This window comes from Triplophysa rosa, unplaced genomic scaffold (genome assembly GCF_024868665.1).
Source record: "Triplophysa rosa unplaced genomic scaffold, Trosa_1v2 scaffold152_ERROPOS834286, whole genome shotgun sequence".
NCBI lineage: Eukaryota > Metazoa > Chordata > Actinopteri > Cypriniformes > Nemacheilidae > Triplophysa > Triplophysa rosa.
The window spans coordinates 93183-120532 of NW_026634156.1; the positions used below are offsets into that span (position 1 = coordinate 93183).

General features: G+C 44.6%; 1 protein-coding gene across 1 annotated transcript; it reads right to left on the reverse strand.

The window, feature by feature from the left end:
* Nucleotides 1-5590: 5590 nt before the first annotated feature.
* LOC130549707 (macrophage mannose receptor 1-like) lies at nucleotides 5591-22148 on the reverse strand. The gene is made up of 7 exons (XM_057327009.1): nucleotides 21847-22148; nucleotides 8558-8649; nucleotides 8135-8491; nucleotides 7715-8041; nucleotides 6422-6772; nucleotides 6012-6335; nucleotides 5591-5754 (listed from the first exon to the last, which is right to left on the reverse strand). Exons 1-7 carry the CDS (start codon nucleotides 22146-22148, stop codon nucleotides 5591-5593), a joined length of 1917 nt encoding a protein of 638 aa, XP_057182992.1.
* Between the last annotated feature and the right edge of the window lie 5202 nt (nucleotides 22149-27350).

Here is a 27350-nt window from a genome sequence, read left to right on the forward strand (position 1 = left end):
TGTTGAGATCCCTGGAATCATTGCCTGTTTTGTTTCGCCCTGTCGCTGTGTGTGTTCCGTGGAGGATTTAATAAAATCTCGATCTACTCTGCACTTGACTCTTGAGTCGTTCCTAACAGAACGGACTGACCATAAAGATGGAGTCAGCGGGGTCAGACCCTCTACGTTCAGCTCTCGCGCAACAGGGTGACTTACTCGGACAACAGTCTACCCGTTTAAATGCCACCGTCCATGAGGTTGGAGCACTCAATGCTCAGATGTCAGAATTAGTTAACCGTATGGAGGAGTGGCAGTGGGATCTCACTGTTCGTGCCACAACGTCTGAACCCCATGCCAACAACCCACCTGTCTACAGCTGCGACCCTAATTCTTGTCGCAGTGCGCCCTAGTCTTCGCTCTCCAACCACGCCGCTATGTTGATGAGGGATCCAAGGTGGCGTATGTCATAACTCTGCTCTCTGGGCCTGCCCGTGACTGGGCTGTGGCTGTATGGGAGGCCAAGGCTGCTTTCTGTTCCCGGTTCGAGGACTTCCGCTTGGAGATGATCCATCTCTTTGACCAAACAGCCCAAGGCGATGAGGCTGCCGCCGAACTGACACGTCTGACACAGAAGGGACGCTCTGTCACTGACTATGCCATCCGACTAAAGACTCTTGCGGCTGCGTGCGACTGGAACGAGAGCGCGCTGCGCGCCCGATTCTTGAATGGGTTGGACCATACTGTCGCCGATGAACTGGCTCCTCTGGATTTACTCGCAGGGCTGGACGTACTGATAAGTCTCTCCGTTCGGATTGAGAGTCGACTGTCTCGTCGTCGCCAATGCAACCCAGTCAACCAACCGTGGCGTCCATTGCCCGCTAGGCGATCTCAAGCCCTACCTACTCCTGCTCTGCCCAGTACCCCATCTCCTGATGCTGAACCTATGCAGCTGGGGCGCCTACGTCTTTCTCCATCACAGAGACAACAACGCCTGACCCAGGGGCTTTGTCTATATTGTGGTAAGGCTGGCCACTTTGCCTTGCAATGCCCTTTAAAAGCCGAGGTCCAACAGTAGCCCGGAGAGTCCTGGTGGGCGCCATCTCTTCCTCAACCTCTCACTCGAATCGGACCCTCCTTCCCTGTCGCCTTCAGTTCCAGGGGGTCGTTCATTCTGGGTTTGCTCTCCTTGACTCTGGAGCGGAGGGCAACTTCATTAGTACCGCCGCTGCCAAGGAATGGGGAATTCAGAACATAACCATAGATAGACCAGTGGAGGTCTGGTCACTGGCAGGCAATTACCTCTATACCATCACCCACGTCACCCCTTGTGTGAGTCTCCTTCTTTCCGGCAACCACCACGAGAGCATTGTGCTGTACGTCCTGAATGCTCCAGATAACCAGTTAGTTTTGGGTCACCCCTGGCTCGTTCAACACAATCCTCACGTGGATTGGTAGACCAACTCACTATTAGCCTGGAGCCAGTCGTGTCATGTGTCTTGTCTTGGTCTTGCCTCATCTCCTGTCTCTGTGTCTTGTAACCCACAGGTGCAGCCTGCTGATCTCTCCGGCGTTCCGGTGGAATACCACGATCTCTGTACTGTGTTCAGCAGGTCCCGAGCTACCTCTCTTCCTCCTCATCGCCCCTACGACTGTGCCATTGACCTCCTCCCAGGCACTTCTCCGCCCAAGGGTCGACTCTTTTCCCTGTCTGCTCCTGAGAGAGTGGCCATGAACAAATATATTCAAGATTCCCTTCTGGCAGGGCTCATCCGTCACTCGTCCTCCCCTGCGGGTGCGGGGTTCTTCTTCATTAAGAAGGACGGCTCTCTTCGGCCCTGTATTGATTATCGAGGTTTGAATGACATTACTGTTAAGAATAGGTACCCCCTACCTCTCATGTCTTCTGCCTTTGAACTTTTACAGGGAGCCCGGGTCTTCACTAAGTTAGACCTCCGCAATGCGTACCATCTCGTCCGCATCCGGGAGGGTGATGAGTGGAAGACGGCCTTCAATACACCTACGGGACACTACGAGTATTTGGTTCTCCCTTTTGGTCTAACCAATGCCCCTGCCGTCTTCCAGGACCTCGTCAATAGCGTTCTGGGTGACATGATTAACAAATTTGTCTTTGTGTACCTGGACGACATTCTAATATTTTCCCCCTCTCTCCAGGCCCACACCCAGCATGTTAGACGGGTTCTCCAACGCCTCCTTGAGAATCAACTATTCGTTAAGGCGGAGAAGTGGGAATTCCATGCCGAGTCTGTCACGTTCCTGGGTCACATTATCTCCTCTGATGGTATTGTAGCGGATCCAGCCAAGATAAGAGCTGTTGCTGAATGGCCTGTCCCCGACTCTCGTAAGGGTCTCCAACGCTTCCTGGGTTTTGCCAACTTCTACCGGCGGTTCATCAGGAACTTTGGCCTCATTGCTGCGCCCCTTACGGCATTGACCTCCACCAAGGTGCCGTTTGGGTGGAATCATGATGCTCAGGTTGCCTTTGATTCTTTAAAGTCCAGGTTTGTCTCTGCACCTGTGTTGTCTGTTCCAGATCCTGCCCACCAATTTATTGTCGAGGTCGATGCATCGGATATCGGGGTTGGCGCAGTTCTGTCTCAGCGATCCCCTGCTGATGGGAGGGTGCACCCCTGCGCCTTCTACTCTCACCGTCTAAACCCTGCAGAACGCAATTATGACATCGGTAATCGAGAGCTGTTAGCGGTAAGACTGGCCTTGGGGGAGTGGCGTCATTGGTTGGAGGGAGCAGCGCAGCCCTTCTTGGTCTGGACGGACCACAAGAATCTTGAGTACATCCGTTCAGCCAAGAGGTTGAGCTCACGCCAGGCCCGCTGGGCACTCTTCTTTGGCCGCTTTGACTTCACCCTGTCGTACCGGCCTGGTTCCAAGAACCTTAAGCCCGACGCCCTCTCGCGTCTGTTCGAGGCCCCGGAGAGGGAGCTTTCGGCCGAGACCATCTTCCCAGGGAGGGTGGTGGTCGGGGCTCTCTCCTGGGGTATCGAGCGGCGAGTTGTAGAGGCCGGTCGAGGGGTGCAAGTGCCGGCAGAGTGCCCAGGGGGTAGGTTGCCGGTGACGGCTGCGCTGCGTCCTGAAGTCCTTCGATGGGGTCACTCTTCTAGGTTAGTTTGCCATCCAGGAACTCGGGGAACATTGACTGCCATCCGTCAACGTTTCTGGTGGCCATCACTGGCTGCTGATGTCAAACAGTTTGTGTCGGCCTGCTCCACGTGCGCTCAATGCAAGTCACTCAACCGCCCTCCCGCTGGTCTGCTCCGTCCTCTGCCCATCCCTACCCGCCCCTGGTCTCATATTGCCCTTGATTTGTCACTGGGCTTCCTACCTCCGAGGGTAACACAGTGGTTCTCACAGTGGTGGATCGTTTCTCCAAGGCGGTCCATTTTGTTCCCCTGCCCAAACTACCCTCTGCCCGGGAGACTGCTCAACTGATGGTGGACCACGTCTTCCACCTCCATGGCTTGCCGTTCGACGTGGTCTCTGATAGGGGTCCTCAGTTTTCATCCCGGTTTTGGAAGGAGTTCTGTAGACAGATCGGGGCCTCTGCGAGTCTGTCATCAGGTTTTCATCCCCAGACCAACGGGCAATGTGAGCGGGCCAACCAGGATCTAGGTAGAATGCTCCGCTGTTTGACATCATCTAATCCCAGTTCTTGGTGCTCTCAGCTCTCGTGGGTAGAGTACGCTCACAACTCTCTTCAGTCCTCTGCTTCAGGTATGTCCCCTTTCGAATGCTCCTTGGGATATAACCCTCCTCTGTTCCCATCACAGGAACCCGACGCTGCAGTTCCGTCTGCCCTGGCCTTCGTTCAGCGCTGCCGCCGCACCTGGGAGAAGGCCAGGGGGGTTCTGGCCCGAACCATGAGACGGACCAAGGCAGTGGCCGACCGTCACCGGTCCTCTCCACCAGTCTATGTGTGTGGTCAGCGGGTATGGCTCTCCACCAAGGACCTGCCTCTCCGAGCGCCTTCTCGCAAGCTGGCGCCCAGGTTCATTGGCCCATACCGCATCACCAAGATGGTTAATCCGGTGGCTGTTCGGCTCAGACTTCCTCCCTCCCTTGGTCGGGTTCACCCTGTTTTTCATGTTTCCAGGGTCAAGCCTGTCGTTTCCTCTCCACTCCATCCTGCCAGCAATCGTCCCAGACCCCCCCCTCGTCTAGTGGATGGCTCTCCGGCTTATACAGTCAGGAGGTTACTAGACGTCCGTCGTCGTGGCAGAGGCGTCCAGTACTTAGTGGACTGGGAGGGTTATCGCGCAGAGGAGCGAAGTTGGGTTCCGTCTCGGGACATTTTGGACCAGTCTCTGATCGAGGAGTTCTACCGACGTCGAGGTGAGCCTCCTCCTCGGACGCCCGGTGGCGCCGCTGGGGAGGGGGGTACTGTCAGGGCTCGAGTCTAGCACCTCTGGGTTTTGTCTGTCTTGTCCTGTTTTTGTTTTGTTGAGCACTTGACAGTTGCCATGTGCTCGGAATCCGCGTGTGTGTGGCCCCGCCTCCTTGTTACCCTATCTACTTCTCATTATTGATTTCCCCGATTCACCTGGGTTCTTCTTAATTTTCCCTCTCCCCAACTGGTGTCTCATTTTCTTTCCTGATTGCTTCCCCTTTTATTCCCTGTGTTTTGCGTTGTTCTTTGTCAGTCCGTTTGGTGTTGTACCGGAGGGTTGGACATATTCGAGTCTTGTCTAGTCCTGTCGTGAGAATGCACTGCATTAAATCTTCCTTGTCTAGGCTCCAGAGTTTTTTGACTGCACCTGGTGTCTGCCTCTGCCTTGCTCTCTCTTTTACCTCAGCATCACTGACAACCGGTCCCTTCACACAAGAGACGCCTCAGCCGAGGATTACGGCGGATCGCTTCCTTCCCGTGGCTTCCTCCGGCTATCTGCACGAGTTCCCACAACCCAGCTGTCCTACACCACGGTTCTCCTCCGGTTGTGGGTCGAGAGCATAAGCTACGGACTTCTCCTGTTGGTCCGGTAGGATTGCCGGGGCCGTTACCACTCACTACCGCTATTGTCCACTCCGGGCGGTATTTCTCATCTCCCTCGCTGGGCGGATTACTGTCATCTACTCCAGACAGATTTTCTCCTCTCCCTCGCTGGGCGGATTACTATTGTTTTCGCCAGACGGATTGTCTCCTATCCCTCGCTGGGTGGATTATTATTTGTTTGTCCTATTTGCAGCTAATGTTTTTGTCCCTCGTTGGGTGGATTTGTATTTGACTTTTTGGCAGTGTTTGCCCTGGTTCTACGGCCGAGCGCTCGAGCCTTTTGACATTTTTTGTTGAGATCCCTGGAATCATTGCCTGTTTTGTTTCACCCTGTCGCTGTGTGTTTTCCGTGGAGGATTTAATAAAATCTCGATCTACTCTGCACTTGACTCTTGAGTCGTTCCTAACATAGTGTCAGTATATATATATTGAGTTTATATTGTTTAATTTAAGATATTATTTCATCAGCATATTCTTAGAACTGTGCTTTTGTGGTTATGTTCAGCATTATTTTAATTCCTGTGTAAATGCATTTATGCCGCTTCAGAACCGCATTAACGATCTGTGTAAATGCTCATTTTCGTGGTTTTAAGCCGCTTCAGATTCGGTTTCCGCGCCGCCTTTGCTGTGTAAAGACGACATAAGACTTGCCTCATTTAGAATGGTTGTCTGAAGTGAAGTATCACTTAACTTGCATTTTCCACCACAGGACAAGTTGAGTCTGACCAGTTGTTTTTTAATTAACTTGTCGTCTGGAGGAACAAAAAGAAAATATAATACTCAGAATGTTGAGACTAGTTGGTAAAATATAACATGACAACATGCCCCACTTATTGATAGAAGGTCTACTGTATCTTTTGTATTGAAATGCCTTTTTCACACACTTTCAATGTAAACTGTTTCTTTAATATTAATAATTGTAAAACTAATTCTGCTACTTTAATAGTATCTAGAAGAAATGTGTGACTCTTGCCTTTTTTGATATCAGTTATCAACTGGGAACACTCACCCCCATAGCAGATAATGGGTAACTTTTGGCCACAGCTGTGATAGGCCCATTTTCCAGAGTCAGTTGTTGACATGGCAACACAGATACCAGTTTCTGTAATCGCGGATGGTAATCCAGTTTTCCAGTATCTGAAGTTAAGCCTCGACCCATCAGACCACAGCCAAGAGTCCAGAAACAGACCGATCCAGACGGATGATTCATTACTGATCAGACCCTGTTGCTCTGGACTGCTGACACTCGCCAATTCAGTATGATGTTGTCTGCAGTAATTCTGAGCATCTCTCCAAGTCAGAGGAGTGTTAATATGCACATAACCAGTGCTGTCTGTTCACAAACACAAGAGAAACACCAAACCTTAGCCAAGAATCAAATTGACTGGACAAAAAAACTAAACGGATTTAAAGACTCACCATTGAAACACACAAATTGGAGAGTAAGAGCACAGTCCTCATCAAACCAGCTTCCATTCAAACTCTTTACGCACTCCCAATTACCATTTGGTTCCCCTGGACTCCAGTTACTGTACTGGGAAACTGAGGTGCTATCCGAAGGCCAGACCCAACGTGCGGGTAAGATCCTAAGTAGTCCAATCCACACTGATCCGTTGTATCCGGGATCCACTGTGTTCATCATACTGTTCACATCATTCATGGTGTCTGCAGTTGCCATATCAGTGAATCTCGCTCTGCAGTAATTTCGAGCATCAATCAATGTCATAGTTTCATTTAAATAGTGGTTCTTACGTAGACGAATCTTGGGTGCTTTGATGGAGAAAAATGAAAAATGGGATTGTAAAGATATATGAAGAGTGTGAGCACACTTATATCACAGTAAGTATAATAATATCACAGTATTATTTATTTGTAATGTAATATCAAAGTCTTTAATATGTAATTAATTAAAAAGGAAATCATTCACTCTTAAAAATAAAGGTGCTTAAAGTATTCTCCACAGCGAAGGTTCTTCGATGCGATAGAAGAACCATTTGGTTCCATAAAGAACCTTTAACATCTGAAGAACCTTTCTGTCTCACAGTAGGTTCTTTGTGGTGAAAAAAGGTTCTTCATATTATAAAAAAGTAAGAAAGGAATAGTTCTTTAAAGAACCTTTGACTGAATTGTTCTTCTAAGGCATCGCTGTGAAGAACCTTTTAAGCCCCTTTATTTTAAAATGTTCAGTGTACTTTAGTATTTACTAGAGTAAAATTTACAAAAATAGACACCAGAGTCCTACCATAGTAAATACTGTATTAAAGTATACTACAGTATTTGCTACAATTTATCTAATTACTATAGTTATTACTACAACATATTGTAGTGTACAGTATAATACAGTTTACTATAGTAAATACAAAAGGTTTCATTTAGACCTGTGTATTAAGGAATTTGGTTTATTTCGTTGATTTGAAATACCAACATGGCACAGCTTTGTGATACTGCTTGGTATCATGATACTTCAGCCGGTATAGTATTGTAAGATATGCTTACGGTACCGCGACATCCCTAATTTCTGTAAAATTCCCTTTAAAATGACACAAACGGTTCGAATATGGCTCACAGCAAAGAGTCAATTACATAAACTGAGTTTGTCCTATTAAAATAACCGATGACCTGAAGGACAGTCAAAAACAGACACACGGATGCAATAAACTCGTATAGCTACACAACGTTTGTGTTATATGTGAACTGATTTGGTAAACTCACATCCATGGCAGATAAAAGGATGCTTTAGATCACAAACTTCAGCAGCCCATTTCCCAGAGTCAGCTGTTGACATGGCGGCACAGTCACAAGATGCAACTGGTTGTGTTGTTGCCCAGTTTCTGAAGAAGAGACTCCATCGGTCAGACCACTGCCAATAGTTAGAGAAAAGACCGATCCAGACCGATGGCCCATTTCCAACAAGTGCATGTAGCTGGGCCTGTTCTTCAGCGCTCTTAACAGTGGCCAAATCTTTGTGATACTGTCTGCAGTAACTCTGAGCATCTCTCCAGTTTCTAGCAGAAGAGAATCTGAAGTATGCATTACTTTCTATCAAGAGATCGAAAATAAGAAAATAAGACCAAGTCTCGGTGATTCTCAGTTTAACTAAATACAAACACAGATGAAAAACTAACTACTCACCATTATAGCACACAAAGTGTAGTGGTGTCGAACATGACAAATTGTACCACAATCCAGAGGAAAAATAACCACATAGATGATCAAGATCTACCGTAGCCCATTTACTGTACTCTGTAAGAGTATTATCTCCCGAAGACCAACCCCATTGATGCTGTGTCCCTCTCTTCAGTCCAATCCACACTGATCCCTTGTATCCATCATTCACTATACCTAGCAACCTGTTCGCATGACTCTTTGTATCTGCAGTAGCCAGATCAGCGTGCTTCATTCTGCAGTAACTCTGAGCTTCTGCCCATGACATTCTAGCGTTTATGTAGTAATAATATCGCGTAGGAACAGAAGTGCTGAACAGAAGTCCTGTTAAAATAAACATGTATAAATAAATGCATGTGCACATGTACAGATTTAAATCAGGACACCGACCTGGCAGCAGCAGCAGCACAAACAAACTCATGTCCCTCACTTCTCTCACAGCTCCTCTCTGCTGTTTCAGCATCACTGTACGCTCATCTAATCTGTTAGAGAAACAGAAAGACCAACAAAGAACCAGTAAAAAAAGAAAACTATTTTAAACAATAGCACAGCTGTTCTAAAAAGCAGATTTGCATATCTTTTATGTAATAATTCTGTTAAACCTATTCTGATTCCCCAAGGTGTAAAATGCATTACTTCACTCTTTTCAAATAAGGCTGCATGGACAGGCAGCTCTTTTGCTCTTTTGACTATGAATAATTTTAATATACAAACAAGAGTACTATGGAAATCAGCTATTTAAATATGAAAACTTTCTTGTTCACTCCTAAAAATGAAGATGCAAAAGGGTTTTCACATGTGTCAAAGGTTATTAAAACAACCATGTCTTAATATTCCACAAACAACCATTTTTAACTACAAATAACCTTTTCTGTAGATTCTGTGGATGTTAAGGGTTCCTTGTAGAACCCTCCGGCCAAAAGGGCCATTTTCAAAATATGGTCGCAAACCTGTCCCTACACTTTACAGGCATGTAAAAAGCTTCCAAATGAAAAAAATCCACCCGATTTAGCCACTAATACACAATTTAGCGCCTTTTTATAATGATGATTGTTATTTAAGTCTTCATAGGTTTGTACATTTCTAAATTAATTTGAATTTCATTTGTACGTGAAAAAACACATGTCCCCCTCCCTATCTTTAAATCTTTTGTATGGTGTATAAACATTTAATTTATTTGTATTTAAGTTAACCGCTTAAAGACAAGTATAAGGCCTAATAAATGCATAAAAATGCAAACCAAAATAATGATTTATTAATACAAATAAAATATAAAAAATATCTGTCCTTTGATTTTGTGTCATTGGTGTTAACTTATTGGTGACACAAACTATTATTTTGAAAGAATACAAATATGCAAGTAAGTACTTAAGATCAAAGGTCAACAAAGAAGACGCTCTGTTCAAGCACACACATGGTGAGTGTCCCTTTACTTAACATAAGTTGGAAATGTTATTTAAAATGTTGGATTTTGGTGTGGTTCTTTAAAAGCGTCATTAGTGTTGCTTTGGTTGGTGTCAGTATGAAGGATTTTTATTGGAAAAAACATGTTTATCGGTATAATGTATAGATTTTAGTGTGCCTCAACATGCTAGTTTTGAGGTGATTTAGCCATCATTTTGGAAAATTTGCCTTTCATGGGAATTTGTCACCGGTGTTATTGTCACTGGTGTTACACCAATGACAGAAAACTCCATGCAAATAATAAGTAAAATAATATAATTAAATAAGAAACAAGATTCAAGTTGCCCATTATTATTAGTAACAATGTAATCATGCCGGTGAATACTAATCATCAAATTTTAGGCATGAAAACTGAATAACATTTTTTGACATTTTGAAATCAGAAAGTCACTATTTTTTGATGCTTTGATGACCCAAAAATGTTTTTTTTTCTATGGCAGTGTAAGAGTGTACTCATATTATTAAATCGTGATTTATTAATCTACCTTTTGTGTAACTAACTTAAGAAACTCCTATGACTTGTCTAAGCATTTTATGAAAGCCGCCACTGGTGTCATCCAAGACATATATTATTTCTAAACTGCAACAAAACCCTTCAAATATGAAATAAAGACAAGAAAAAGGTAGTTTAGTATTTCAGGTACGTAGTTCGTATTCAAATAGCTCAATGTGCGTGTGTCATGTCACTGGTCACTGCTGGGCGGTTGTTTGACTGTATTAAAATAGCGCTGTGGCTTTACTTTATTATGAGATTCAAATAAGAGTAAAAACCTCTTTCGAAAAGCTCAATGCAAATTTTGAGTTAATCTCTGAGTTTTTAAATGTAAAATATATCGAGAAGGCTAAATGAAACACCATGACCATTACAGAAAACCGCAAACAGGAATAAAAAATCATAAAATTGCTCATACTCAACTATAAGTAACTGTTCAATTTCTTCTTGTTTTGTCTTCAAACATCATATGTAGCTTCTAAATGCCATTATTAAATAAAAAAATATGATTTTTGTATAGTTTGTAATAATTTTGTATGAGTCTCTCACATGTCAGTGAAAAAAGATGGATCACAACATACAGTCACTGTTGGAAAGGTGTTAAATATGCAGAAGATGCACGAAAAGAAACATGGAGGATTTGTCTGAAGAGCAGCATTACATAGTTCTGCTCAATGAACAAATGTAAATGGTTCAGAACAATAAAAAACCATTAATCGTTCAGATTACAATGTCCAGTATTAAGAATTAAGCACGTATAAACTTTTGAACTCAATTAATTTATTATTATGTTGTGGCCTAAACTGTATGTTATTAATTATTAATTTTTAATAATTCACAGCTTGTTACAAAAATCTGTTCATAATATAAAAGATGTGTAGAGTAATCCATTTATAAAAACGAATTAAAGATTATATTCCCTTTTAGCCCTATACTCTTATTGGGCAGGAGATTATGTTTTTACTCACAATTAAAGAAGGAAAAGGTAAATTTAAGCCTTTTTTGCACACAATGTGACTTAATAGCAAATTGTTTTAATATGTAAAATCTTTTTTAAATTTTTTTAGATGTTCTGTTATTAAATCGTCAATATCACAATCAGAGATGTAATTTACATTTCTTACCTCAAAATTGTTTATTGTCCTTTAACCTTTGTATACACAGATTTAACCTCTTTCCCAATAATTTCACAAATGAAAAGAACTGTGGATGGTCATGTTATTTTACTCTAGATGGGCGGATCTTGGTCAGAAAAAGCAACATGGAAATTTGGACCAGAGCTACTGCCGTGTCGTTAACACCCAGTTATACCAGACTACTCAACTCAACTCAACTCAACTTTATTTATATAGCGCTTTTACAATTTTCATTGTTACAAAGCAGCTGTACATGAGACACATTGACTACAAGCAAAACAATCAAAGTTGTACCTGCAAAAACAAGAAAAGGTTGAAAACACAGAAGACAGACACACCCACACACAAAACACTCCACACACACAACACGCACACACACCAACACACACAGACACAGAGACACACACACACACACACATACACATACGTACACAGACAAGTACGCACACACACACACGCTCAGTGAGAGCACACATTTAGGATAAAGGAGAGAGAAGCACAGGTCAAATATAACAGATAATAAATTCCTATATGCAATATTAATTAAGTAAAACTTTAAGATTCTAAAGCAGCCCCCCCGGTCAGGCAGATAGTGCAAAAACAGTATGCAAACGGTGGCGAGGAACCCAAAACTCTAATCGAGAAAAAAAACCTCAGGAGAACCCAGGCCCAACCAGGGGATTCCAGTTCCCCTCTGGCAAAAGCTGCTGCCTCTGCACAAGCTCCAGAGAACTTGCACAACAAGGCTAAATAAAATAAATAAACTTAATAATAAAATAAATTATAGTTTAAGATTATCATTAATAATCTAATAGCATTTGAAGTTTTGTGGTGAAGACATGTCAAGAGACCGCGTCCTTCTTTATCCAGCTCTATCATCTCAGCTCTTGTCAGGTCCCCACTTCCCATTCTCCGCTCTACCATCAGGTCAGGCCATGAACTGCATCCTGCTCGCTGTGGTAACCTTGGAACAATGAGACAAGACTGGCTGAGAGTAGAGTACTGTTCTGTACTCTTTGATGCAACAAGTACATCAGTTGTGTTTTTGGTTCCGGTTGATCTAACTAATGCAGCCTAAACCCTCTGAAGATTTATATTATGGAAGAGTAGTGTATGCAAGATTAAAAAGATGCGTCTTTAGTCTAGATTTAAACTGACAGAGTGTGTCTGCCTCCCGGACAGTGCAGGGAAGACTATTCCAAAGTTTAGGCGCTAGATAGGAAAAGGATCTACCACCTGCACTTGATTTTGAAATTCTAGGTATTACCAACTGACAGGACGCCTGAGAGCGTAATGCACGTGAAGGACTGTAATACAAAAGGAGTTCATTCAAGTACTGAGGAGCTAAACCATGTAAGGCTTTATAGGTAATAAGCAAGATTTTAAAGTTAACGCGATGCTTTATAGGTAACCAGTGCAAGGTTGACAGAACCGGGCTAATATGTTCATACTTTTTTGTACGTGTAAGAACTCGAGCTGCCGCGTTTTGGACCAATTGGAGTTTTTGTAATAAGCCTGCAGGGCAACCACCTAACAGTGCATTACAGTAATCTAGTCTTGATGTCATGAATGCATGAATTAACTTCTCTGCATCTGAGATTGACAGCATATGACGTAGTTTAGATATATTCTTAAAATGGAAAAACGCAATTTTACAGGTGTTGGCGACGTGGCTCTCAAATGACAGATTACTATCGAATAGAACGCCAAGATTCTTTGCTGACGACGAGGGTTTTATGGAACATCCGTCAATAGTTAAACAGTATTCTTGGTTGTTACTTATAGCAGTTTTCGGTCCAATAAGTAACACTTCCGTTTTGTCCGAGTTCAGTAATAAAAAGTTGTTACTCATCCAGTTTTTTATATCGACTATGCATTCCATTATTCGATGGAACTGCTGTGTTTCATGAGGCTTCGAGGAAATATAAAGTTGAGTATCATCAGCATAACAGTGAAAGCTAACTCCGTGTCGCTTTATTATATCTCCTAGAGGTAGCATGTATAATGCGAAGAGCAGAGGCCCTAAGACTGAGCCCTGTGGTACACCGTACTGGACTTGCGATTTGCGTGACACCTCATTGTTTATTGCTACAAATTGAAAACGGTCGGATAAATAAGATTTAAACCATTTCAAAGCTATTCCCTTAATGCCGACATAATTTTCGAGTCTATGTAGGAGTGTGCTGTGGTCAATGGTATCGAATGCAGCACTAAGGTCTAGCAGCACCAATAACGAGATACAACCTCGGTCAGACGCCAATAGCAGATCATTTGTAACTCTGATCAAAGCAGTCTCTGTACTGTGACATGCTCTAAATCCAGACTGGAATTCTTCATTGATGTCATTCCTTTGGAGGAAGGAGCATAATTGAGTTGAAACTACTTTTTCCAGAACTTTAGATATGAAAGGTAGATTCGATATAGGCCTGTAGTTCCTTAGTTCTCTAGGGTCGAGTTGGGGTTTTTTGACAAGGGGCCTTATAACAGCCACCTTATATGCTTTAGGCACATGTCCTAATGTCAGAGATGAGTTAATAATACCAAGAAGAGGATCTATAATTTCTGGGAGCATCTCTTTCAGTAGATTTGTAGGTATAGGGTCTAGTATGCATGTTGTTGATTTAGATGATCTAATAATTTTAGACAGCTCATCTTGATCTACGGTATAAAATAATTGCATTTTCTCCTTAAGGGCGCTGTAGTTAGTTTGTTCAGCGGGTTTCACTTCTGATTGCATTGTTATAATTTTTTCTCTAATATCTTGGATTTTATATGTGAAGTAGTTCATAAATTCATCACTGCTATGCTGATATACAGGATCAGAAGTCACTGACGATTTATTTTTTGTTAATTTAGCCACCGTGTTAAATAAAAACCTAGGGTTGTGCTGGTTTTCTTCTATTAGTGATGAAAAGTAGGCGGATCTAGAAGTTATTAGGGCTTTCCTGTATTTTCGAATACTATCCTTCCATGCTGTACGAAATACCTCTAATTTAGTTTTCTTAAAGTTGCGCTCCATTTTTCGGGCCGCTTTCTTTAGAGCCTGAGTGTGTTCATTATACCACGGTGTGGGGCTGCCATTTTTAATCTTCTTTAAACGTAGAGGAGCAACTGTGTCTAGCGTTACCGAGAAGGTGGAATTAAAATTTTCAGTGGTAATGTCAAGATCTTCAACGTTATTTCTCATGATTTGAGACAATTCGGGCAGATTATCGAGAAACGCATCTTTGGTAGTTGAAGTTATTGTTCTACCATATTTGTAACAATGAGTTTTATTTGCAGCCGTAGGCCAGTGAAGCAAACATAATACCAGATAATGATCCGAAATGTCTTCACTCTGCTGAAGGATTTTAACGTCGTCCACATTTATACCGTAAAACAGTATTAAATCTAAAGTATGATTACGAAGGTGAGTGGGTCCTGACACATGTTGACTAATGCCCATGGAGTTAAGAGTGTCTTTGAAAGCCATTCCTAAGGCATCTGTAACGTTACTTAGACTAAAACATCATCTACTGAAATTTCATGAGTGTACATGAAATAGACAGTTTCAGTGGCAACAACATAAAAGTTATGTGGCCCAAATTTAATTTCCGGTAGATTATTTTATTGATTCTGCGCAAAGAATCAATAACTGTTGAGTATTTTTTACTTTATTTAATACAATTAATATACTATAAAATATGAATATACATGTAATAAAAAATACATTTGTGGCACTGCAATGGGCCAAAAAAGAACTGAAAAGAACAAAAAGGCAGCAACATCAGTTCGTATAGCCAGATGCAATGATAACAGAGCTACTTAGGGGGTACAAGGGGGTAACTTCACTGCACTCCCTCCGATCACGGCAAACTCAATTCCATAAACAGTGTTTACACCCAGTAAATACAATGTTAGGCAGAGCTGGGTAGATTACTTAGGAACTGTAATCAGTTACTGATTACAGATTACATGACAAATTTGTTGTCAGTGACGTAATCTCTTAGGGGTGGTTTTCCGGACAGGGATTAAGACTAGTCCTAAACCAAAATAAATGTAAGAGCTGTCCAAACTGAAAACAACTTGCATGGACATATCCTAAAATACATCAGTGCCATTGTGTTGTGTCAAAATGCACACAAGTTATGTTTTTTAAGTTTAAGTTTATGTTTGTAAAAAACTACTTAAATGTCCTAATTTAACTTGGGCCTAAACCTGGTTTAAAATAATCCCTGTCCGGGAAACCACCCTTTAGAGTACACATTTTTGGTAACTTAATTTGACTACTTGAGGATTACATTTAGATTACTTTTTACTTAAATCTTATTTTATGTTACATACATTGAAGCAGGATAATTTTGTACTATTTTGACAGCTACAACGAGGAAAAATATTCCATTCTTTATCACGAACAAGAGCCTCAACATCTTTTTAAAGTATAGTACGGACAAAATACTAACACTCATATAACTTGTTGTTAGTGTTTACTGATAGTAACATTGAATAGTTTTCCCATTAGTTTCCTTAAAAATGAAAGGGTGTCTGTTAGGGGTGTGACAAGATATCATGCCGTAAGATTTCTCGTCAAGGTCTTGTGATATCAGCATGATGGAGTTTGATGATGAAATTAGTACTGATGACGCACTGCCACTTTTAAGTCATATTATAATTCATACTGAGGATTACTTAAAAATAGTAAAAATAATTGTAAATAAGTGTAAAAATCTTGTCTTGTTCTCGTGAAGATTAATCTTGTTTCTCTCCTCATCTCGTGTGCTAAGTGTCTCGTCATACCCCCTAGTGTCTATACATCCAGCCATCAAATGCTGAGTGTCGCTCCATTTTGCATCTCTGTGCGATTCCAAACCCCTCCCCTCTCTGCTGGAAAAAGCTTGAAGAATCACAAACATGTTTATTATAAAAAAATTAAAAAACATTAGAAATAAAAAATGAAAAAATGTTGGGAAAGTCAATGAACTTGTCACGGTCCTGCCTTCTTGTTTATGAATTCCTAGTCGTGTGGCAGGATCGGGACAGAGCCCTTAGGTTTTATGTGAGAAAGCCATGAGTTGTTTATGTTATACTTCTCATGTGCTTTCTCGTGTCTTGTCATTGGCCCGCCCCTCTCGTTTCATGCATTGCTTCCCTGCCATGTCTTATGTTTCACACCTGCCCCTCGTTATCTTTGTTTGTTCCCCTATAAATGCCCTCATGTTTCATTGTCCTGTGCTTGTGCGTTGCGTTCATGTGCTTTATTCTCGTACTCGTGCTTGTTCTTGTGAATTCTACCGCTGAGTTCCTGTGCATGTTGTCTCTGCCAGATTCCTGTATTAGTAAGTGTTTAGTCTAGTGTTAGTTTTCATAGTTTGTCAAGTGTTGTATTTAGTCTTCTAAGTTCCCTTTCATGCCGAAGGGAGGAATTAGTGGAGACACCACATGGTCTCACCATCAGGGGAGCACTCATGGGAAAATGTGCGGACTGCAGGAGTCAACCGCAAGGTGAGAGTCCACCTAGGGAGGTCATGGGTTGCTGAGGTGGGAACCATTCATGAGGATACATCAGACGGAACAGCCCACGTAGGGGGGGTTACCACATCTGGAGCACTAGGACCGGTTAGAGCTATGTGGGAGATAACTCAACTGTTCCCCGGCCTAAATTGGCAGGGCTGCTCTGCCCAGCCTGCCCTGAGGAAGGTGCTAGTGATGGAAAAAATGCCTGTTCTTTACCCAGTGGGGGAAAGAGGGGAGGCATAATAGCCGCTGATCCCCCTAAAGGAAGGGGGAAGGGCTTTCGCAGGCGTACGCCCTACCGGCTGCCGGTCCTACACATTGCCCTGCAGGATGCGGGCTGACACTGGTTCTGCGCGTAGGTATTAGAACCTCAAGGAGTCGTTGGGCATAGCCTAACCCGCAGCTCTGCAGATGTCTGCTAGAGAGGCGCCCCGAGCTAGTGCCCATGAGGAGTGCGCCTCACTCCCAACGGGCAGGGGCGAATTGAGATCGATATCGTTATAATGACGGCATCCACGATCCAGTGCGCCAGCATCTGTTTGGAAACCCCCCCCTCTGCTGACCTCCGAAACAGACAAAGAGCTGCTCAGAGCTTCTGGGCTATGCGTGCGGTCCAAGTAGAGGCGCAGTGCACGTACTGGACACAACACGGATAGGTTGGGTCTTCCTCCCCGGTGTGGAGCGCCTGCAGGTTCACCACCTGGTCTCTCGGGAGAGTGGTGGGAACTTTGGGCACATAGCCGGGGCGGAGTCTCAAGATAACGTGAGAATCCCCGGGCCCGAGTTCTAGGCAATCTGTGGACACGGAGGGAGCTTGCAGATCCCCTACCCTCTTGGAGGTGAGCGCCATCAGGAGAGCCGTCTTTATCGAGAGTGAGAAAGAGCGGCAACTCCGAGAGGCTCGAAGGGGGTGTGGCCTCTTGAGGCCCGCCACCTAGGTCGCAAGAGGGTACTGAGCGCTGATAAGGTGGTCACCTTCTCGCGCCCCTTAGGAACCTAATGACCAGGTCGTGCTGTCCCAGAGGCTACCCAGCAACTGGGTCATGATGAGCGGCCGTAGCGGCTACATACACTACCAGTGTGGAGGGGGAGAGGTTACTTCCCAGTCTCTCTTGAGGAAGGGATAGCTCGTTCCCGATCGAGCAACTCCGCAGGTCTTCTCGCCGAGAAGAGCACCAGGACGAGAAGAGGCGGCACTTATGGGCGTTTAGCCGCCCAGTGGCCGAGGCCCTAGCCTGAGTGATGTCCAGACCAGGGGTGGGTCACTCAGGATCTCCTTGTCCCGTCCAGACATGGACCTGGGATGCCGTAACGGGCCCTTTCCCCTGGGGAAGCAGGAACTTCACCAGGGGGAGCGGCCAGGGGGGAGTTGTTGTCAGAGCCTTAGCTCTGAGAAACAAGTCCTGGTTAGGCCAGTGGGGCGTAACTAGTACCACTTGATGCTCCTCTTTCCTGGCCTTGCACAGGACCTGTGCAATGAGGCTCACTGGGGGGAAGGCGTACTTCCGCTTGTCCCTCGGCCAGCTGTGCGCAAGGGCATCCGTGCCGAGGGGTGCCTCGGACAGGGAGTACCAACAGGACCACCTGTGCCTGGCTGAACTGCTCCCAAATGAGCCGGATTGCGCTGGGATGGAGTCGACTGACGAGAGAGCGCATCGGCTGACTGGTTCAGGACACCTGGGATGTGTGTGGCTAGCAGGGAACTGATCACCTGCTGACTCCAGAGGAGGAGGCGCCAGGCGAGTCATGTTAGCTGCCGTGAGTGAATGCCACCAACTGATATACGCCACAGCAGCTGTGCTGTCCGACCGGACCAGCACGTGCTAGCCCTGCACGAGAGGTAGTAGCCTCCTCAATGCAAGTAGCACAACCAACAACTCTAGGCAGTTGAAATGCCAACGCAGATGGGGGCCCGTCCACCGCCCCGACACTGCGTGCCCATTGCACACGGCCCCCCACCCTGCAGGGAGGCATCCCTAAGGGGACCCCTGTCCGCAAGAAGGTCATGGAAGATCAGGGGGTTAGGGTGTGTCGGCAGAAAAGTGTGATGATCAACGCCTGCTGCCGGTGTGCCACGCTCTCCAAGGAATCTGACTCTGTAGCCAGTGTTGGAGCGGTCGCATGTGCATCGACCCGAGGGGGACCACCCCCACCGAGGATGCCATGTATCCCAGGAGCCTCTGAAATAGTTTCAGGGGGACCGCTGACTGCCTGAAAGCTTCAGGCAGTTCAACACTGACTGGGCGCACTCTGAAATCAGTCACGCTGTCATGGGGACCGAGACGAGTTCCATACCGAGAAAGAAATGTGACAGGGGGACTAAAGGCTCGATCTTTTTCATCGTCCCCCCGGGGCGTGGTTCGATGGCTAGCAGTACGGATTCCTTGCCGGGGGAGGTCCCCCGGGGAGGAGATCGGCTCTGCTGTTTTTCCGGCGACTGCGCAGCTCAACTGACTGAGAGTGCTGAGGGCTGTTGTTTATTCTCGACATTGCGCTTCGCGGTGGCGCAACGTCGAGGTTGCCGTTCACCATCGTGCAGAGGGTGGGATAACCCAGAGAGAGAGGAAACTATCTTTTGTGAGAGTAAGTGGGCGCTATCCCCCCGGAGGGGGCCAGCAGATGGAGAGACGGGGCAGGATCCGTCCGTATCCGATTTCCCAGCGATGTGGCTGGGGTCGGGCCCAATGGTAGCCTCGATCCCCCTGAGGTCTTCCCATGAGGGCCGCTTCGCCGTGGCTGCTGATGGGGCGATGGTCTCCTCTTCACTGTCTCCTCCACTGGGGCCGCCTGAGTGGAGGGCGCCAGAGCTGGAGGGCGTCAAAGAGGACCAGGGCTGCTGGGAAGCAGATGGTGCACGGGACTCGACCACCGAGGCGGCCGAGTCGTGGCACGGGAGGACTGCTTCTTTACTGTCGAGAACTGCGGCTCGACAGTATCACCAACCAGCCCCCCCCCTTTTGCGAGACGGGTGCGTCGAGAAAGCGGACCTTCTCGGCGTTACTCATCTGCGCAAGGTTCGGCCAGAGGAGTTTCTCATGGACCATAAGTGTGGACATCGTCCGACACAGGGCCTGCGTGGTCACCTTGGTCGCCCGTAGAGTGAGGTCGGTGGCGGCACGGAGTTCCTGCATAAGCGCTGGGTCAGTCTTGCCCTCGTGGAGCTCTCTCAATGCCCTGGCCTGGCAGGAGCCATAGCGTGGAGAGAGGAGGCAGCTTGGTCCGCCGCAATGTAAGCTCTCGACACCAGAGATGCCAAGACCCCACATGCTTTGGACGGGAGTCTAGGTCAAGCCCCCCCCCAGGTGGCCACCGCCTACGGGCACGATTGCACCTCGGCGGCACCACCTGGGGGACATCGACGTATCCTCTAGCTGTCTCAACCTCGAGGGAAGAGAGGGTGACAGAACTTTGTTTGACGTGAAACGTGCCGGAAAGGGGGCGTTTCCAGGTCTTACTAAGTTCCTCAGGCACTTCCGGTAAACACGGCACTGGGGGCGGGTGCAGCTTGGAGCCACGCTCAAACCCGAGGCACCATGTAGCCATCCGCAAGCGCCGGGAGACGCAGTGTGGGCACTGCAACCCAACACTCACGGCGGCCTGGGAAAGCATGGCTGACATTTCGACGTCCGCTTCTTCCTGGGCTCGACCCCCCGAGGGAGGGAGCCCGAGGAATCATCGGAGTCAGATTGCAGTACGTCACCCCCCGATGCTGCAAGAGACATCTCATCATCACGCATCATGTCCGAATACGTGATTGAGGAATAAGACGGTGGGACCGTCTCCTGGGGAACGGTCAGACGAGCGAGATGAGGTGCGAACGGTCAGTGAGCCAGTGGCTGGTGGATTATCGCTCACAGTAATCCTCATATCACCCTCGCTGCTTGCCCTAGCGGACGGCAGGGCCGTAGTCCTGCCGCCAAGGAACGGGGAGCAAACGAGGTGGTGGCTGAGTCTCGTGGGAACACAGCCACCCGTGACGCAACGTCTGAATCGTCACCGCCCGCAGTGCAAGAAGGGACCGTCCGCTGTACCACGTCGTAGATTCCAGCAGAAAAATGATCACCAAAGATCTTAGAGAAGCTCATCAGATGCGTAGGCTCTGAAGAACAAAAGGTGAATGAATGAGCATGCCGGCTTCCCTCTTATACCCGGACATCCGGGGAGGAGTCCGGCATGCAAATTTCACTCGCCAATTTTCATTGGCCTTTTCTAAATACTCAGAAGATGATATGTTCTCAAGACAAACCCCATTCTGTTGGTTCGACACAACGTCGAGAGACCGACAGAAAGGGAATGTTCTAGCTGACACCCTTTCCAGAGTTTAATTTGTTATCTTGTTTTTTTTGTGTATATATATATGTAAATAAACTGGTTTATTCTTAAGGGTTTATTCTGATTTATGTGACACATAAATTTGTACAAATAAAAAAATATTTATTTAATTCATCATTTCTTAGTGCAAGTTTGTGTGTGTATGTGTGCGTGTGTGTGCGTGCGTGTGTGTGTGTGCGCGTTCATGTTTGTGTATCCCGGTGGGGACCTAAACCTGAATGCACACAAACACATGGGGACTCGTGTCACGGTGGGGACCAAAATTGAGGTCCCCACGGGCAAAAAAGCTAATAAATTGTACAGAACAATATTTTTTAAAAATGCAAAAAGTATTCTATGATCTATAGGATTAAGGATAGGGGTAGGGATAGGGGATAGAATATACAGTTTGTACAGTATAAAAAACATTACGCCTATGGACTGTCCCCACGGGGATAGTAAACCAGACATGTGTTCGTGTGTGTGTGAGAGAGAGAGATATTGGTTAGTGTTGTTTATTGTAAGTGTTGGTAGCATGTTTTGAGGCCTTCAGCACGGGTTGGTGGCTCCCACTTGAAACACTGTGGTTCCAGGCCAGCCATTTTCACTGTCATGATGGATGACAGAGTTCCATCCAGTGCCAAGCTGTTCCTGGTTTTGGTTTTATTTAGTCCAACCATGGAGAAAACCCTCTCAGCGTCTGCATTTGAATGAGGGAGCACTAACACTAATGCAGCTATTTTAGAAAACCTCCCAAACTGGCTGCCAACATGCCTGCTTACTGTATGTCCCTCACGCCTTGATGGGCACAGGAGTTCTCTTGTCTACAGACTGTGCACCAGTAGAAGGAGCTGGTGGTTCTCATTGTGATGTATGGCGATCGGGTTGACCACTCCTTCTTAAAGAAACACCTATAGGTGGCTGCTCTACTGAATCCTCTCTTTTTCCCTGTTTCCAGTGGGTTCTCCACTGCCTCATCTACTGTCTTCTCCACAGTCTCCTTCTCTGACCTGGCCACCCTTTTAGGGAGCTGATCCTTTAGAGCGAAGCATGAAAGAATGTTCATTTGCTTCTTCCCTGACATCTTTGAAATAGACAAATGTAATATTTAATACTATACATTGTTTGGATAAAATATATTGAAATAGCCTAGGCCAAAGGTTTTCACAATGTGAAATGTGTATAATAGTTTTTTCTTTCTTTTTCTTTCATTTTTCTTTACTTCTGAATCAGAACTAATACTAAACAAGTGTTAGAATAGCTGCTGAAATTAGCAGGGATGAACACATGGTGTAGTTGCAGCTAGCAAAGGGATTCACTGTTAAAGCTGACTGTATACTGTTTAAGATATATATTTTCAATTACTGAAAAGTTTTTATGTTAATTAAAATGTCACTATGACAATGTGGACATGTGAAGCTTGACAACATTTAACTACAAACACATTATGTTGAACACTAGGGAAAATGAGTGCAGATACTTACTGTGTGTGCTGCAGATGTTTTAACCTCTGCAAAAAGCTCAATATTATTATGAAAATATAATATAAATTATCCAAATTATTTGTTTTATCAAATACATTGTTGAGGACAATAAGAACATTCAAAAAATATTATAATGTTGTGCAATGTTTCCACTTTTAACACTCACTGAAGTTAGCTTAGCAGTGTGAGGGACCAAAATCACAAACACGAATCAAAGAAAATGGTATAAAATGATAAAACACATTTTAAGAATCTTCTTATTGCAGTTGTATGTGTTGAAGTATTAGGACATTTATAATAAAACCTCAACATGTTATTTTACATTATGTTCACGATGGCTTAGTGTTTCTGATGAGGACCCCAAAAGGCACTTTATAGTGATAATGATCCATCTGAATTAATGTCGTGTTGAGCCTGTGAATCACAGAATGTGTCGTTGGAATCAGAATGTAAACCTTGTTGTTGCGGGAATATCTAAATCTTACCCGATACAGCAATGCTATTTTCTGATTGGCTGTTCGGTAGCTATTTTTTTTATTTGATTAGCTGGTGCGTGGCAGGGCCTTCTGAACTCTATGGGGAACTCGCTTGATTCTTCTGATTCTTCTTGGTGGGCGTTATCCTGGAAATTTCTCTGCGTGTTAAATACAAGGTGTGGCGTGTGAGCGGGTTGAAATGCGTGTGCGTGAGACTTGAGAGCCCTGGTGTATGTTGTAGTCAGGGCGTGAAAACGCTGAAGACCCGCTCGAATGGATTGTAGATTAGAATAGAGGTGTTTCAAAAATTTTGTTAGTTTCTCTTTTGTTTTTTTCATTACTTTGGCACCATTCTCGTTCGTTTTTCCCTTGTTTAATGTCATGTTTAAATCACATTCGTCTTAATATTATTGTCACTTTACACTTTGTATAATAAACACCTTACTTTATTCGCATCATTTGTCTGTCGTTGCTACCTTGTATAATTTCCCCGGTGTGTGTGTATGTAATCTAAAATTTTGCATCCCAAAAATAACCCTAGACGGAGTTTGGGGTTCGTAACATGGACAATTAAAAAAGTTGCACTGACCTGACTATAGAAAATCATTAAAAACACACCTGTATGGATATTTAAACCACCACATTTTTGATATTGGAGATATCAGCTTGGTAAAAATTGTTTAGACCTACAACATTTTTGTTGTAAAAACTTTATTCTCTAAGATTTTTTGCTTATATTAAATTTGTTGCAGTACAAATGGTAGTTACACAAGATCCCACATAGCAGACAGACTCAGCCCAAATGTGGCCTCATAATGGCACTGCTGGCGCACTGCCGCACTGGCATGCAACATGTTAGCCAAGTGTGGGCCATGTGTGGCAGTGATGGTACTGGATGCATGACGGCAGACAACAGTTGGGCCGATTGTGCATGGGAGGTATGTGGCCCAAGATCAGTATGGTGATTGTGGGACAAATTTTAAATAAGTTGATTTACTATGAATAATTATAGAAATTTAAGGATTTAGGCTTGCTAAACCTTTTGAGAGAGCGAGAGAGTTATATGATCATCTGATCATCTTCCCTATGTCTAGAATTAGCATAAATAAACAATTTTTTTTAAAGAAAATGTTAGTTTTGTAATGGTAGAAAATATTTTTACACAGTTAAAAAAATGCACAAGTATATTTTGTCTACAACATTTAGGTACAAACCACCCCCCCCCACACACACAAACACCCACCCACACCCATTTTTTATATTATAATATATTATCGAAATGTGTAATAAACTGTAATTTAGCTGCCCTGTTAGAAGCACCACCTTATTCTGATCTTTGAATTTAAATTTAAATCCATTTTGTCATTTGAAATCGCGCGATTTCCATGGTAGGTGCTCGCTGCAGAGCCAAGGGGTGGAGCAAAGCTCCAGCTCCCCCTCGCTGGATCTAGTGGGCGGAGCTTGAGCTATCCACGCGCAGATAGTCGTCAGAACTCGTAAAGTTTGTATCGCACGGTAAGAAGAGTGTACATTACAGATAAACTGAACTTTGAGACATGTATAACAATTGTCCATAGACTTAAATCGCTGTCTCACTTTCTAAATAAATGCTAATGTTGTTTTTATTTTTGACTCCCTAACATTTTATCTTAGTTCGAGCCGCATCCACGCGCACGAACTGTCACTCATTCAGGCCGTTTCGCAAGTTAAGAAAAGTGTACATTTAAGATAAACTAAACTGTGAGACATGTGTACAATCTTTTCATAGACATACATTTCTGTATCTACATGAATTCTAATATTGTTGTTATTTTCAAATCCTGACATATTGATCGTAAGTCAGCTTTCGACAAGTGATGACTCATTTAGTGGTAGCATCTACTCCCATCCCCCATGCTACGTTTTAGCATGTGTAAGGTTCATGTATTTCGAATCATAGATTTGACTTATAAATTGTATTTATGTTTGTTTAACATGCGCAGATGCATCCTACAATACTTGCGGGAGGACAGGACCCCCTGCTATCTACTGATAGATGCAAAGTGTGTTGCACAAAATACCATAGGTAACCGTACGGGCAAAAGTTCAAGAGTTCAACTCCAGACGTGGGCAATCCCTCACGACGTGGACAGATACTGTCAAAGGCCAAAAGTTCAACACAAAGGGGGGAAGTCCCTCACAATGGGGCGGATATGGTCAAAGGTCAACGCAAAGGGGGAGGGACCCTCACAACGTGGGTGGTCCGGAAGTAATTCAACCCCCCCGAAAAGGTCAAAGGTCACCATCAATCATTTTGACACTATGTCCCCCATATATACTACTGGCGGAGACTCAAATGCGGGAAAGAACTAATTTAGTAACCACAAAAGATAGTACAGAGCCAGGAGAGGTGACACCATTGGCAGCAGGAGACAGGTCCACGAGGAGGGAAGCTCGACCAGTTGCAGACTCGCGAGGAGAGAACTTGACCCACTAGGGGAGAACAATCCGCGGGGAGAGAAACTCGTCCTGTCGTAACCTCGCGAGGAGAGAACTTGACCCACTGGGGGCGAACACTCCACGGTCAGAGCGGATGAGTGACTCAGACACCGAGCACATGGCGAACTGTCAAAACAAAGCGCCATGCGCTCGACAGAACAACACACACATAGGACAACAAAGCCCTGAAGTGATCGGGATCACGACAATTTATATTAGACAAATTTTCAATAATGTCATATTCCCATATATGTCTGTAAGAAATAATTTGGATTTTTTTTGGACAAAGTTATTGCTTAAACATATTAGAACCGCTTATTAAAAGTTCCCAGTTCATCCTAAAATTAAAGAAATTCATTTTAAGATTTGTGATATTTGGAGAGTTTCTAAGGATTATAATTAATTTTGAAACGATACAATGTACATTTTGTAATTTATTTCCAGAAAATACACAGCGTATTTTCTTTACTTGCAAATATATAGTGCCTTCATGGGGAAAATTGCAATTATGGTTAAAGGAGAAAGAGGTGGTTGAATTGAGTTTGACTAGATATTCAGTATGGAAACTAAGAAGGTGGTCAAAAATGCTTTTTGATTAATAATTTACTTTTGTTAGCAAAATATTTTATTCAGAAAATTAGTTTTTTTTAAATCACCCCCCTGGGTAAAAAAATACCTAAAAACACTATCAAAAAGAATAAAAAAAGATGAAATCATGTTAGATCTAATTGATAAATATAATTTATTATGATGTCTTCCCCCATTTAAATTGTTTTTGGTCTTTTTTCTTTATTATGTTTTTTCTTATTATTCTGTGTCAAAGCCCCTTTATAAATGTAGCCTACGTATATTTATAATTTAATTTAAAAAAAGGAATGATCCGTGACGCAAGCAAACTGTAACGGCTCTTGCAGGGAACACTCGAGAGACGCAGATAATCCAATATATTTTAATGTAATCCAAGATGAAGAAAACACAGGGACAAGCACAACACCATAGACATAATCAATACCGGACAAAGAACTGATCTAAGGAGAGAATTTAAATAGGACAGATGAGGGGTAAACAGGTGATGGGGATTAACTAATGATGTCCAGATGATGGGGATCAGGTGCGAACTAATCAAACATAGCGTGACGGGTGAAAAGGATTATGGATACTGTAGTCCGGTGGTGAATGAGGGCAGACAGTGGACCATGACAGTACGCCCCCTCCCGAAAAGGCGCGACCTCGCGGCATAACGGATCCAACAGAGGAGGGTGGGTGGGGGTTCAGGAGGTGGACGGACCTCAGGCGACGATAGGTAAAGGCAGGCAGATGACCAGATGAACCAAGGTGGTGATGACGGTGGGAGGAGCCAGGGTGGTGACAGAAGGGAGCCGGAGCAGGAGGAGCCAGGTTGGACCCAGTCCATAGCCAGGATGGTGACCCACGGAGGAGCCGATGGAGGGAGGAGCCATGGAGGAGGAGAGGCTGACAACTTCAGGGAGACGACCGACGGAGCAGGTGGAGGTGGAGACAGAGAGCCGATGAGCCAGGGTGACGGCGAGGATCCAGAGGGCCAGGACAGACAAGCAGATGAGGGCAGACAGAAGGATCAGGGCAAACAGGCAGTAAACAGGGTACTTCCAAATTTACCCACGAGTCCAGTATAAACTCACCCTCAGCGGTGATGCAGTGGGCAGGGCTTTCCTCCGTGCCCTCGTTCTCCACTGTTTCATCCACCGTTGTGTGCGACTGCGATGTAGCCGGCTCTCGCACCCTGTTGGACGTGCAGTGAGGCCAGAGTCGGCGCCAGGGTGCACAAAGTGAGGGGGCTGCTATGTTTAGTGGGGGGGCCAGGGTTTA

What these genes read in the sequence shown, in the direction of transcription:
- LOC130549707 (XM_057327009.1), bottom strand. Translation starts at nt 22,148, where the DNA reads ATGTCAGGGAAGAAGCAAATGAACATTCTTTCATGCTTCGCTCTAAAG. An exon ending in TCCTTTTATCTGCCATGGAT is followed by an intron (nt 6,773 to 7,714) that starts GTGAGTTTACCA and finishes TCTCCATCAAAG; the next exon opens with CACCCAAGATTCGTCTACGT. An exon ending in CCAATTTGTGTGTTTCAATG is followed by an intron (nt 6,336 to 6,421) that starts GTGAGTCTTTAA and finishes GTTTGTGAACAG; the next exon opens with ACAGCACTGGTTATGTGCAT.